Source organism: Mirounga angustirostris, unplaced genomic scaffold (genome assembly GCF_029215605.1).
Source record: "Mirounga angustirostris isolate CCGP_5_RB_7025 unplaced genomic scaffold, mMirAng1.0.hap1 SCAF_7, whole genome shotgun sequence".
In the NCBI taxonomy this organism is placed as follows: domain Eukaryota; kingdom Metazoa; phylum Chordata; class Mammalia; order Carnivora; family Phocidae; genus Mirounga; species Mirounga angustirostris.
Genome location: NW_026991715.1, coordinates 44,732,856 through 44,745,400, shown reverse-complemented (window position 1 = coordinate 44,745,400; position 12,545 = coordinate 44,732,856). Strand labels below are relative to the sequence as shown.

The 12,545-nt window shown below is 40.2% G+C and overlaps 1 protein-coding gene across 1 annotated transcript in view; it reads right to left on the bottom strand.

The window, feature by feature from the left end:
* Positions 1–860: 860 nt before the first annotated feature.
* The window catches only part of RAB3C (RAB3C, member RAS oncogene family), a 268,621-nt gene continuing 256,936 nt past the window's right edge, over positions 861–12,545 (bottom strand). Inside the window, exon 4 of the mRNA XM_045886801.2 lies at positions 861–1,103. Within this exon, the coding sequence (XP_045742757.1) occupies positions 916–1,103 (188 nt within the window). The 3' untranslated portion in view covers positions 861–915. The remainder of the gene's footprint in view (positions 1,104–12,545) is intronic.

Sequence of the window (12,545 nt, the reverse complement as noted above, 5' to 3'; positions counted from 1 at the left end):
AACAGAAGGCACTGGTTGCGGAGGCAAGTCTCTATCCCATGGGAAGAGGGGCTCTAACAAACTTCAAATTCATCTCTATTCCACGCCTGAGTGATGGTTTCAGAAAGTGGTGGGGATGGTGTGTATATAATGGGGGGCAATTATTAAGGAATTAGGGGGAAGTCAATCCTTTGAGAAGTCTGCAGCCATTCCTACCCTTCTTGGTTTAAAGACTCATTATCTAATGCCTTCAGCCGATGCCCTCAACTGTTCCAAATGTTGGCCCCGAGTTAGGGTCATTGTTTATGTACATAACTAAATTAAGAAGGTGGATTAAATCTCGTTCCAGTCTGGTAAATATGATTGTTGAATATTTACCAGACTGGAACTAGATTTAATCTCTTAGAAAATTTGCAAGGGTTTCAAACACAGTATTTCTATTTCTTTATAGTCACTGGTCTCCTCAGCTATGAGTAAGACTGAAAACCAGACACATTTCCTGAGCAGTAAACTGACCAGACCCATGATGGTCTCCTGAGATCTCTTGCCCACACAAACAGTTCCTCGGTTATCATCCTTACAAAGCGAATCGCCAATTTGAACCCATGGCACAAAACTCAGGTGTAGTGAAATTACAGTCTGAGGTCCCAGCAGTAGCTTAATTTTGAGAAGAAATCTGAAACAAAAAGAGCCTACACAGACAAGTAACAAATTACATGCAAATACCAGATGTTTATAGATGGATAGTCCTTACAAAGTTGAGATCACATATTAACACAGGAAATCTCCCACAAATCGAATGTGTGTATGAGCCATTGACATCAAAGATTTCCCTCAAATAATTACTAGGCAGTAGAAATGAAGGTTAACCAACCATTTATAAATGCTGTTTGTTGATGTGCCCCCTCAAACTGCCTGTATGTGTGGAGGGGGACATTAACAGCCACAGTTGGTCTGCGGCGGAGGAGGGCTTTCCTTGAGTCTTGTGTTCTGCTTGGCGGCAGTGATGGCCGGATCCGTCTCCAAACTCTCGGACATTTTGTCGCAGATGATATCCACAAGACGCTCAAACGTCTGCTTGACATTAATGTTATCCTTGGCACTTGTTTCAAAAAATTCAAACCCTGGAAGAAACAGAAACACAGCTTGGTCATTTTACACTCCGGCTGAAAGTAAATGGGATTTGATTGTGGTTTTCCCTGGTGATTGGGGGAGACTTAAGAGGTGGGCCTAAGACGCAATTTGAACAAATGCTGTCATCTTGCTACCAATTCTTTTGTTCACTGTTATGTTGACATTTGATTTTTCCCTGTCAATTTATTTATGCTACCAGCATGGCTGAATGAACCACCACCACCGACTCTCTTCACAAAAGTTTAGTAAGGGCGACATTAAGAGTCCTCCACCTGGAGTATATCTTTGCCCTCCCTTCCTCCAGCTCCTGGCCACCAGGAAGCTTGTTGGAATCTTGTCTAAGATGTGTGATTTGGCATATTTTCCTTATCCCATTTCAGAGTCGACCACAATTGTTCATGGACATGTTTTCATTAACCTGAGGCTTAGAAGGCTTCATCTGTATATTCTGCTGCAAAAGGGACTACCGAACCCCCCCACCACCCGCCGCGCTCTGACTCTTCCTGAGCCTGCCGTCCGGAGGCCCCACCAAGGCTGGAGGCTGGGCTTCTGGTAAAGTTTCAGTACCTAACTGGACACAAGGTGGCACTAAAGAGTCAGTGGAGTTAACCTTAAATGTGCTTCGACCTCCTTTTGGAGATTTTTGTGTCCTGTTAGGGGAACAGCCCTCCGTGGCTTTGTCTACCACTGCATCTACCTATTGGTGCAGATCAGTAGCAGTGTTTTTACTGACATCTGGAAAAGGACATCTGATATATTTCAAACGAGCTGCCAGAATTGTAAGAAGGCAGTTGCACACTTCTCCCCATCACTGGACCTGGGCAGGAGCAGGCTCCGACTGCTGTTCTGTACACAATCTTATCACTCTATTGTTTGCCTTCACGTTCCATGGGCTCAGCTTGCCAGTTAGTTGCCATGACAACCTCCCCAGTCCATTCAGGGGACTTTGATTTAGGATGTACTGGGCAGGACACAAAAATGCTTTCCTAATCCATTCTGAATTTTACGCCCTATAAATCCTTCTGGTTACATCTGGCCCTATCTCAGAGGAGCCACATGGATTCAGAATGATTACATCATGTGATTTCATCTCAGCTCCTGGGACCCAAGGAGAAAAAAATGGACTCATATTTTACATTCATGTCTAAACCTCTGATAACCCAGAACTACTTTGTTGTTCATGCCTCAGTATTTAGTAAAATAAGCATTTCTCTTGAGTTAAAATTTCTAATTTAGTTATGATAGATGACTAGTTAGAGGACTATATTTGAGCTTGAATCCCGGTAGCTATTGTGTATTCTATTGTTAAAACGTAAGTGAATAATGGCAGGATTGGAGTTAAAGGAGCATGAGTGGGACCAGTTTCTGTAAAATTCCACTGGATAGGTCAGACCTTCTTTGGCTTGTAGTTTGCTTTCTAGTCTCTGTGGAGGGTGCTTCTATAGCTCTCTAACATTCTGGATTTCTTAGCAGAAAACACGAATATAATTCTCTTTCCTAATGTTTGTATATCTACAGAGCTCTGTCATTTGTCTTGCAACAATCTGATCCCATTTTGGAGAACTCAGGTATGGATCCAAACAACATCTTTATTGCGAAGATGTTAGAACTATTTGCATCTTACTGGGGATTTTCCCACTGCTAAGTGCTGTCACAAGATACTAAGACCCCATTGAATACTAAGACCCCTGAATAAGACTTATGAGAAAAAACATCCCATAATTGGGCACAAAGATTTCATGTACAGATTGAATTTTCTCATCTCTTCAGCTAACAGCTTTCTTCCTAGTGCTACTTTGGGAAGGCACTGAACTTGAAGGTATCATAAAAGATTTGGCCATTGTGACAAGATGGTAATCTAGGTAGGTTTTTGTCAAATGGGATTCCTTAAATGATACACCCTGCTGCTGGCGTACAACTTCAGGTCAGTAGTAAAATGATCCTGAGTGCTCTCAGGGGCTTGACCAGGAAAATAACATGATATTATAACAGTTTTGGATAGAAGAGGGTGCCACAGTATGGTAAGTGAGAGAGATTTCCTGTCTTCTGCTTGGTAATCCAACTCTCCCCCCATGTCATGGTTTTTTTTTTTTTTTTTTTGGTTTTATTTTTTTTCTTTTATATATATTTTTTTATTCTTATGTTAATCCCCATACATTACATCATTAGTTTTAGATGAAGTGTTCCATGATTCATTGTTTGTGCACAACACCCAGTGCTCCATGCAGAACGTGCCCTCCTCAATACCCACCACCAGGCTAACCCATCCTCCCACCCCCGCCCCTCTAGAACCCCGTTTGTTTTTTAATGACCCGTTATTTATGACCTGTGCCTTACTTCGTTTACAGAGTTGTCACGAGGCTCCAATGAGACTATGTACAGGTCCCCAGCAAACCAAACATTGCTATGATAATAATAAATTCATATTTGAATGGTTATAACAGGTACTATTCAACGCCCTTGATATAGTAACTCCTTTTATCCATGAGGTAGATACTAGTATTGAAAAAATTTATTGGTTAGGCAATGGAAGCACAAAATCGTCGAGTGCTTTACTCATTTATTTGCTCAGTCTGTAATGGTGAAGCTGGCTTTGAACTACTAACCTGGACACTTTCTTGTTCCTCCAGCTCTCTGCAGAAGTAAGTAATTACTTGGTTCAAGCTGAACTGTAATATACTTCAATGATAAAAGTTTGATAATTAGAAAATAATAACTGAGAAAAACCTCTTAATGAGCACTCTGATACCCTGTGCTACCTAAGATGGATCAAGGTGGCCCTGAGGCCAGCTGTATTGGCAGACCACCTCAGTAAAGTGAATTTTTTGGTTTTCCAGTGTGTGTAAGTCTCAAAAAATGCACATAACTAAATTAAGAAATGCCGTATGGCTTAAAATTGTTAATCATCTGAACTTTCAGTGAGTATCAATCTTTTTGCTGAGGGAGGGTCTTGCTTCAGTGTTGATGGATGCTGAGGGTTGGAGTGGCTGGCAATTTCTTAAGACAATGATGAAGTCTGCAGCATTGATGGACTCTTCCTTTCAGAGCATTTTTTTTTCCATAACTGGAGTCCATCCTCTCAAACCCTGTCACTGCTTTGTCAACCGGATTGAAATGACGACAAAGGACTTATGATATAACAATCTTAACAAGGAGTAGATTTCAATTTCTTTGCTTAGCCCTAAGAGGCAACACCTCCTCCATTCAAGTTTGACCATGAGATTATATCTTCAGGCTCCACTTCTAATTCTCCATGGTTACTTCCTCCACTTAAGTCCTGAAGCCATCCAAGTCCTCCATGAGTGTAATCCACTTCTTCCAAACTCCTGTTAATGTCAATACTCTTTTGATCTCTTCCCATGAATCACCAATTTAGGTAGTGGTATCTAAAATGCAGTACTCTTTTCAGAGTATTGTCAATTCTTGTGCCCAGATCCAGCAGAGGAATCACGATTTATGGAAGATCGAGCCTTACAATGTAGAAGGCTTGAAAGTAGCTAGGACTCCTTGATGGTTCATTAGAAGGCGTGAAAACAATATTCATTTTGTGGCACATCTTCAGCAGAGCTCTTGGGTGACCAGGTACCTTCTCAATAAGCTATACTGCTGTGAAAGGAAATTTTTTTCCAAGCAGTAGGTCGCAACAGGGGGTTTAAAATACTCTCTCAACCATGTTGTAAGCAGCTCTGTCATCATCGAGGTGGTGGTGGTCCATTTCTAGAGCACAGAGTGTATGTAGCAGGACTTTTGGAATGGTAAATGAGCTCTTTTCTGTTATGGAGATGGCTTTTTTCCTTAAAGCCAGAAGCTAGCTGAGGTTGGTTCAAGAGGTTTGCTTCTGCAGCTCCACTCTGTTATGCTTTGGCTTAATAGAACATTGTGGCTGGTTTGATCTTCCATCCAGAGCACTCAAAGTTTCTCCCTGTCATTTGTGTGTTCACTGGGTTAAAACTTTTCCTGTGCATTTACACTTTGACTGTTTCGTGTAAGAAGCCTAGCTTTTGGCCTGTATAAGCATTGGAAAGACGACCTATTGCAGGACTTGATTCGAGATAAGGCCCTAAAGGAGCTAGTTACAATAGTCACATCAAAGATCATGTTCACACACAACCATACAAATATAATGAAGTGATACTATTGGAAAAATGGTGCTCATAGACATGCTTGATACAGGGTTGCAATAAAACTAGCTTTGCCTCCATCTCTACCCTGAATTAGATATAAAAGTTTCTGGAAATGGTTATTTTAGCATCGAGGTGTTTGGATTCAGGGAAGATGCAAGCTTACAATGCCATAAAGGATCCTCTATCCAGTTGACTCAGAATCCAACCTTTTTGAGGCCACTCACCCCCTATACCTATGTATGCTCATGGGTATGTAAAGCCCATGGCCTAAATCATAAAAGATTCAAACACCTCACCCTTTATTCTTCTTTGTTGGATTTTTAGGGCCATTCCCTCCCAGTATTTTAACTTCAACCATAGCAATGTGACCGTATTTTTAGAAATCTTGAACCTCTTATCTATATACACGGACATTAGGGAGAAGCCTGTGCTTCAGTCAGGAACCAGAGTTTTTCTTACTAAACTTACAAGATCATTTCCAATTTACTAGGTAGGACAGTGTGGTTCTGCAGTTCAAATAAGTAGCCCAAGGTGACACAGCAAGCTGACTGTGAAGGCTCACAGAAATCTCCTGATAACTAGGTTACTGATATAGCTTCCAGCCTTGGACACCTGTCCCTCAGACTTGATCAGCCAGTAGTCATAAGTTCAGTGTACACTCTGAATTTCCCAGAGACACTCTGTCATTTCTCTTGGGACACCTGAGCCTTGCACTATACTCCAGTACAGCTCTGGTTCATGTCTCTTCATGCCTGATTCTGAATAATCATTCCTGCCCTTTCCAAAGGTTATTATAGGCACTGCTGGCCTTCATGTGTGACTTTCAGTTTCACTTGACATCAAGAGATGCAACAATGTATAGAAAACGTGTTCAAGAAGGGAAGAAAGCCAAAATCATACCTGTCCTCTTCATACTATGTACATTGCTAAATGGGCAGTAGAGAGCAGTGGTGCAAATCCGATTACACTCTAGTGCCCAAGAGTTGTAATCCGACATTGTAATGTTACAACATTGGATGGCTACTTGTATTAGCGTTACCTGAAGGGCTTACACACTTCTAAACTCCACTACACACAGACTAAACTGGAATCACAAGCAGGGACAGGGCCTTAAATATACATTTCAAGGCTCCTTGGGAAGTTCCTTATGCACATGAAGGGTTAAGATTCAGTATTCTCTGTACACCCATGTTCATAGCATCAGTCACAAGATGGAATGCAATGCAAATAGCCCTTGACTGATGAGTGGATAAACAAAATGTGGTATAGACATAATAAAATGGATTATTCAGGTATAAAAAGAAATTGACACATCCTTCAAATGGATGAAACTTGAAATTATATAAACCAGTCACAAAGAGAAATACTGTATGATTTCACTTGTGAAGTACGTACAGTAGTCAATTTCGTAGATACAGAAAGATAAGAGTTTCCATTTTGCAAAATGAAAGGAATTCTTGAGACTGGTCACATAACAAGGTGAATGTATATGCTTATGGCTAAGATGGTAACCATTATGTGTATTTCTTTTACCCAAATTTAACAGATTTACACCTCAGGGAACAAGAAAAAGAAAAACTGAAGAACAATGTGAGCCAGAAATAGAGACTAAAAGCTGTTTCTCTGAAGATCTAAAACAAAATTGACAAACATTTAGCTAGACTCATCAAGACAAAAAGAAAGAGAGCAATTACTTAAAACATAAAAACCTACCAAACCAGAATGGTGAAGAAATAGAAAATAAGAACAAACCAATTACTAGCAAGGAGAATCAATCTGTAATCAAAACTTCCCAACAAAAGAAGGCCCAAAAGCAGAGGCTTCACTGGTGAATTCTATCAAATTTTTAAAGAAGAATTAATACCAATCCTTCCTTAAGCTCTTCAAAAAAAAATCAAGAGGAGAAAACACTTCCAAGCTAACTTTGAGGCCAGCATTACTTTGCAATCACAAGAAGGACACCAGAAGAAAAGAAAATTGCAGGCCGATATCCCTAATGAACCTAAATCCCAAACCCCTCAAGACAATATTAGCAAACCATTCAACAATGCATGAAAAGAATCATACACCAAGATCAAGTGCTTTATTCCAAGGAGGCAAGAATGGTTCACCATCTGTTAATGTGATGCACCACATGAACAAAAAGCATACGACCATTCTGTGAAGATGCCGAAGCAGCATTTGACAAAATTCAATATCCATTTATGATAAAAACTCTCAACAAGGTAGGTATTGAGGGAATGTACCTCAGCATCATAAAGGCCATATGTGACAAATCCACAAATAATGTCACACTCAATGGTGAAAAGCTTTGCCTCTAAAATCAGGAACAAAGATGTTTTCTCTCACCACAATATTGAAAGTCCTCGCCAGACGACTAAGGCAAGAAAAAGAAAGAAAAGGCATCCAAATAGGAAAGGAAAAAATAAAACTATCTGCAGAAGACATGATACCACACATACAAAATCTTAAAGACTCCACCGAAAAACTCCTAGAACTAATCAATGAAGTCAGTAAAGTTGCATGATAATCTGTTGAGTTTCTCTACACAAATAAGGAAATAGCAGAGCAATTCAGGAAACAAGGACAATGGAATCAGAATAAAATACCTAAGAATAAATTTAACCAAGGAGGTGAAAACTATAAAACATTGTTTTCACCAGTGTCTTTGATCAGTAAATGAGAAGCTATTCTTTGGTCATGGAATTGGGAATTTAAGAATTCATATTCTTAAAATGTCCATACTTCTCAAAGCAATCTACAACTTCAGTGCAATCTCTATCAAAATTCCAATGCCATTTTTAACAGAAAAGTAACAAAGAGTCCTCAAATTTACATGGAACTACAAAAGACCCTAAATACACAAAGCAATCTTGAGAGGAACAAAGCCTGAGGCATCATGCTGCTTGCTTTCAAACTGTATTACAAAGCTTTGTCATCAAAACAGTATGGTACAGGAATAAAAACAGGCACACAGGTCAGTGGAACAGGAGAGTTCAGAAACAAATACATGCATATATGATCAATTAATTGTATATTTTTGGCTCATTTGTCATCAGTGGGAAAGCACAGTCTCTTCAAAATAAATAAATAAATGAATAAATGAATGAATGAATGAATGAATGAATAAATAAATAAATAAATAAATAAATAAATAAATAAATAAATAAATGGTGCTGGGAAAATAGGCCTCCTGTGAAAGATTGCAACTGGCTCACTAACTTACACCATTTACAAAAATAAACTCAAAATGGATTAAAGACTTGACTGTAAGACCCAAAACCATAAAACTTCCAGAAGAAAACAAAGGTGATCAACTCCTTGATGTCAGTCTTGGTGATGGTTTTTTTAAAAAAAATCTGACTTCAAAAGCAAAAGCAACCAAAGCAAAAATAAACTAGTGGGACTATTTCAAACTAAAAGGCTTCTGCACAGTGAAGGAAATCATCAACAAAATTAAACAACACCCTATTGAAGGGGAGAAAATATGCCCAAACCATAAATTTGACAAGGGGTTAATATATAAAATGTATGAACAACTCCTACAACTCAATAGCAATAATAGAAACAATCTGATTTAAAAATGGGCAGAGGATCTGAATAGGCATTTTTCTGAAGACCTACAAATGGCAAACAGATTAATATGAAGGGGTTCAGCATCATTAGTCATTAGAAAAATGCAAACCAGAACCAGATTAATATCACTTCTCATGTCACAGAATGGCTAATATCAAAAAAGTTTTGGTGAGGGAGTCCAGAAAAGGGAATGCTTATGCACCATTGGTGTAAATTGGTGCAGTCACTATGGAAAACAGTATGGAGGTTCCTCAAAAATGTAAAGATCCAAGCAGTTGTACTTCTGAGTATTTTCTAAGAAAAATGAAAACACTAATGGACCCCCCCCCACGTTTAGTGCAGTCTTATTTACAATAGCCAAGATATAGGAACAATCTAAGTGCCTATGGATAAATAAATGGAAAAGGAAAATGTGTATATATACACAGTGGAATACTGTTCAACAAGAATGAAATCTTGCCATTTGTGCCGACACATGGATAGACCTTGAGGGCATTATGCTAAGTGAATTAAGTCTGATGGAGAAAGACAAATACCATATGATGTCACTTGGATGTAGAATCTAAAACAACAGAAAAACAAGCTCTCAAATACAAAGAACAGACTGGTGGTTGCCAGACATGGAGGGAGGAGGATTGGAGGTGGGTGAAGGGGGGGGGGGGTCAAAAGATCACATTACAAAATTAAAAAGTGAAGGATTCACTATTTTCAAACACTGATGGGAATGGAAAATGACCCAGGCTCTTTGGAAGACAGTGTATTCCTACATATCCAGTGGCTATGCCATGTTCTGAAATGCCATTTGTTTTTAAAAGATGTTCTGGGAAACTTGAGTCTCTTTCTCCACCCCCAGGAAAATCATAAACAGCATTTGGGACACTTGGAAGGTCTTCAACTTCACGTTGAAAGAATAATAGGAATTGGTATTGTTTCTAAAGAGGGGAAGCAGCTCCTAAAATCATACTGCAGTAAATCATTTTCAGCTCATTATTTAAAAAAATGTCTATAATTTGGGTTTAGGTTTCTATTCTCAAACTCCTAAATAAGACCTTTCGCTTCCAGATTCTAGTTGCAATTCTGTGGAACTGGATGAACCAGAGTGGTGAAAAATGTCATTCTGCTGCCAGCTGGGTGAAATCTGGGCCAAAACTCTGGATTGCTGAGCAGCAGGATTAGCTGGTAGGTTAGCTTTCCAGATAGAATTCAGGAGGAGCAATCAATAAGCATTTGGATATACTTGCCTCAAGAAGGGCCCCAGAAAGCCGCCTAAAGCTGGAGAAAAGAACAGGAACTCAGCCAAAGGTTCATGCTGCTACTACAATAAGTAGTCAAATATTCTAGTCTTTGAGTCCTTGTCATTAGCCTGGCCTGACCAGATGGTAGCTTTCTCCTGCTTCATCAGGATTCTGGAACTATGGAAGTGTCAATGTATAGTCTTGACAAATCATGGTGGATGTAGAGAAGGTTTTGTCCCTGGCCCTTCCTACTCCAGTCATGAGCTTAACCTTCTCTGTATGTGGGAGAAGTTCAGCTTCAGCAGTACAAAGGACTACAATCCAAAGGACAGCAGTACAACGACAGTAGCCTATGATTCATCCTTCTCTGTGAAGAAAATCTACCTTATTAACTCCCTCTGGCACGATCCCCTCCTAGACATAGACCGACACACACCCAAATCCTCCACTTAAACCTGTCCACTCTCCCTCTAGTGAAGAGACTGGATCCAAGGTCCTTGCACATTTCCTCTTGAGATTGCTATGTGTCATGTTTGGCCCCCAAACTGGTAAACCTTTAAAATTTTGACCCAACCTTTAAAACTGTTATTTCTAGAGTGATATCACTAAGATGGCAACATAGATCATTCTTAACTTTGGTCCCACTGCACAAGGAGAACTAACAAACAATTAGGGATGGAACAGACACCTTTGGAGAATTCTTAAAGATAGGGAAGAGGTTGAAGCAACCCCTGCACCACAGAGATCAAGATAGCATTAGAGACGTAAGAGGAGCAGCTTCACATTATGGTCCCAGGACTGCATTGCCCCTCCCTCAGGCTGATGCAGAATCAGGCTAGAGGTCTCCCTGAACCTACTTCTTCGAGTGGGAAAAGAGACCCCAGCCTAAACCTTCAGCTCTTCCAGCATGGTGGGTTGCTTCTGGAAACCTCTGCTTCTGTCTTACCCCATAGGAATTGTGGGATAATAAGCGTGGCTCAATCACTGGGATTATTACTGTGACAGAGAAGGGCAGAGGAGCTTTCAATAAGTGACACTCACATCTTGTTAGACTCAGTTTTTACCTCCAGCACCCAAGTAGCAGTCCCAACCAGGAGCTTTGGTCATCTACACATGGTAGCACAGTCGGGCCAGGAAATGAAGTAACATGGGGGTCTGCCTGACTCAGGTCATCAAAGAGCTTTGATGGCCTTGCAACCTATAAGGGAGCTGAGTCATAGCCTAGCCATGCCTGACCAAGCAAGGCTGGCCAGATCACCTAGAAGCTATTTTGCCCCATGATGCTCAAGCAGAGAGTACAATAGGCAGAAGTAATCTTGTACCATGTAAAGCCAGTGGCCCTCTTGGGCTTGGCAATAGGGGGCATGGGTCAGGGTTGAGTCAAGACCCCAACATGAAGCCTTGGGGGCTTTGGAACCTAGGCAAAGGGAAGTAAATTATATCCCTGTGCATTGTTGAATACAATCTTCAGCTCACCTGCCCGAGAAATGTAACCAGAGCACAAAGAAACTGCATAGATTGTCCAACAGCTGTGCCTGTGATAGACCATGAAGAGAGAGCACAGCCCATGGCTTTCCCTGTGAGCAGAGCAAAACAAGTGGCCACATCTGGCCAAGGAATTCAGTGCACAGTCTTGCCTGATTCAGGTTTCCAAACAATATCCTGTGCAGCCAAGAAGGCCCACCCTTCCACCCTGCTGAGGCAGAGAAACTTATTCATTGTGCCATCTACTCTGAATATGGTACTCAGTTCTGTCTAGCAAGCCTGACCAAATAACCCATGTCAATGTGTAGTTCATCATACAGTTTCATGAGAGCAGTGAACCAAGGCAGCAGTCCTATCTAACTTTACTTAGTCAGAAGTACCCTTCCACCTTGCCCTGACCTTAGAGCTGGGGCAGTGAACTTGCCCCAGAATAGCCCCTAATAGCAAGCCCCATCAACCCAGGGTTATTATCAGCATAAAGTCCAAAAACCCAACTGACCTGACTGGTGAAAAATGGTCTCTGCCAAAGTGAATCTATACTTTCTGTAAGAAGAAACTGCTTAAAAAGCTCCAATAGTTGATCCTAAAGAAATGAAGATCTATGAACTGTCATACAAAGAATTCAGAACAGTTGTCTTAGAGAAGATTTTGCACTGAAAAAAAAAAAAACCCAAAAAAAAAAAAAAAACCCAAAAAAACACCACCACAAAACCCCACACATACAAGTAAAATTAAAAAACAACAATGCATTAACAGAGTGAGAAGTTCAAGGATATAAAAACACTTAAAAACCCCAAAGAAATCTTAAAGTTGAAAACGTAAGAATTCAACAAAGAACTTCAAAAGCACCATCACACTGAATCAACATTCAAAAAGACAACACATTTGAAATTACTAAGTCAGAGGAATAAAAGGGAAAAAAGAATACCTACAGGACTTAATTGACACAAAAGAAACAATATCTGCACGATAAGAATTCCAGGAGAAGAAAATGAGAAAGGACATCCAGATC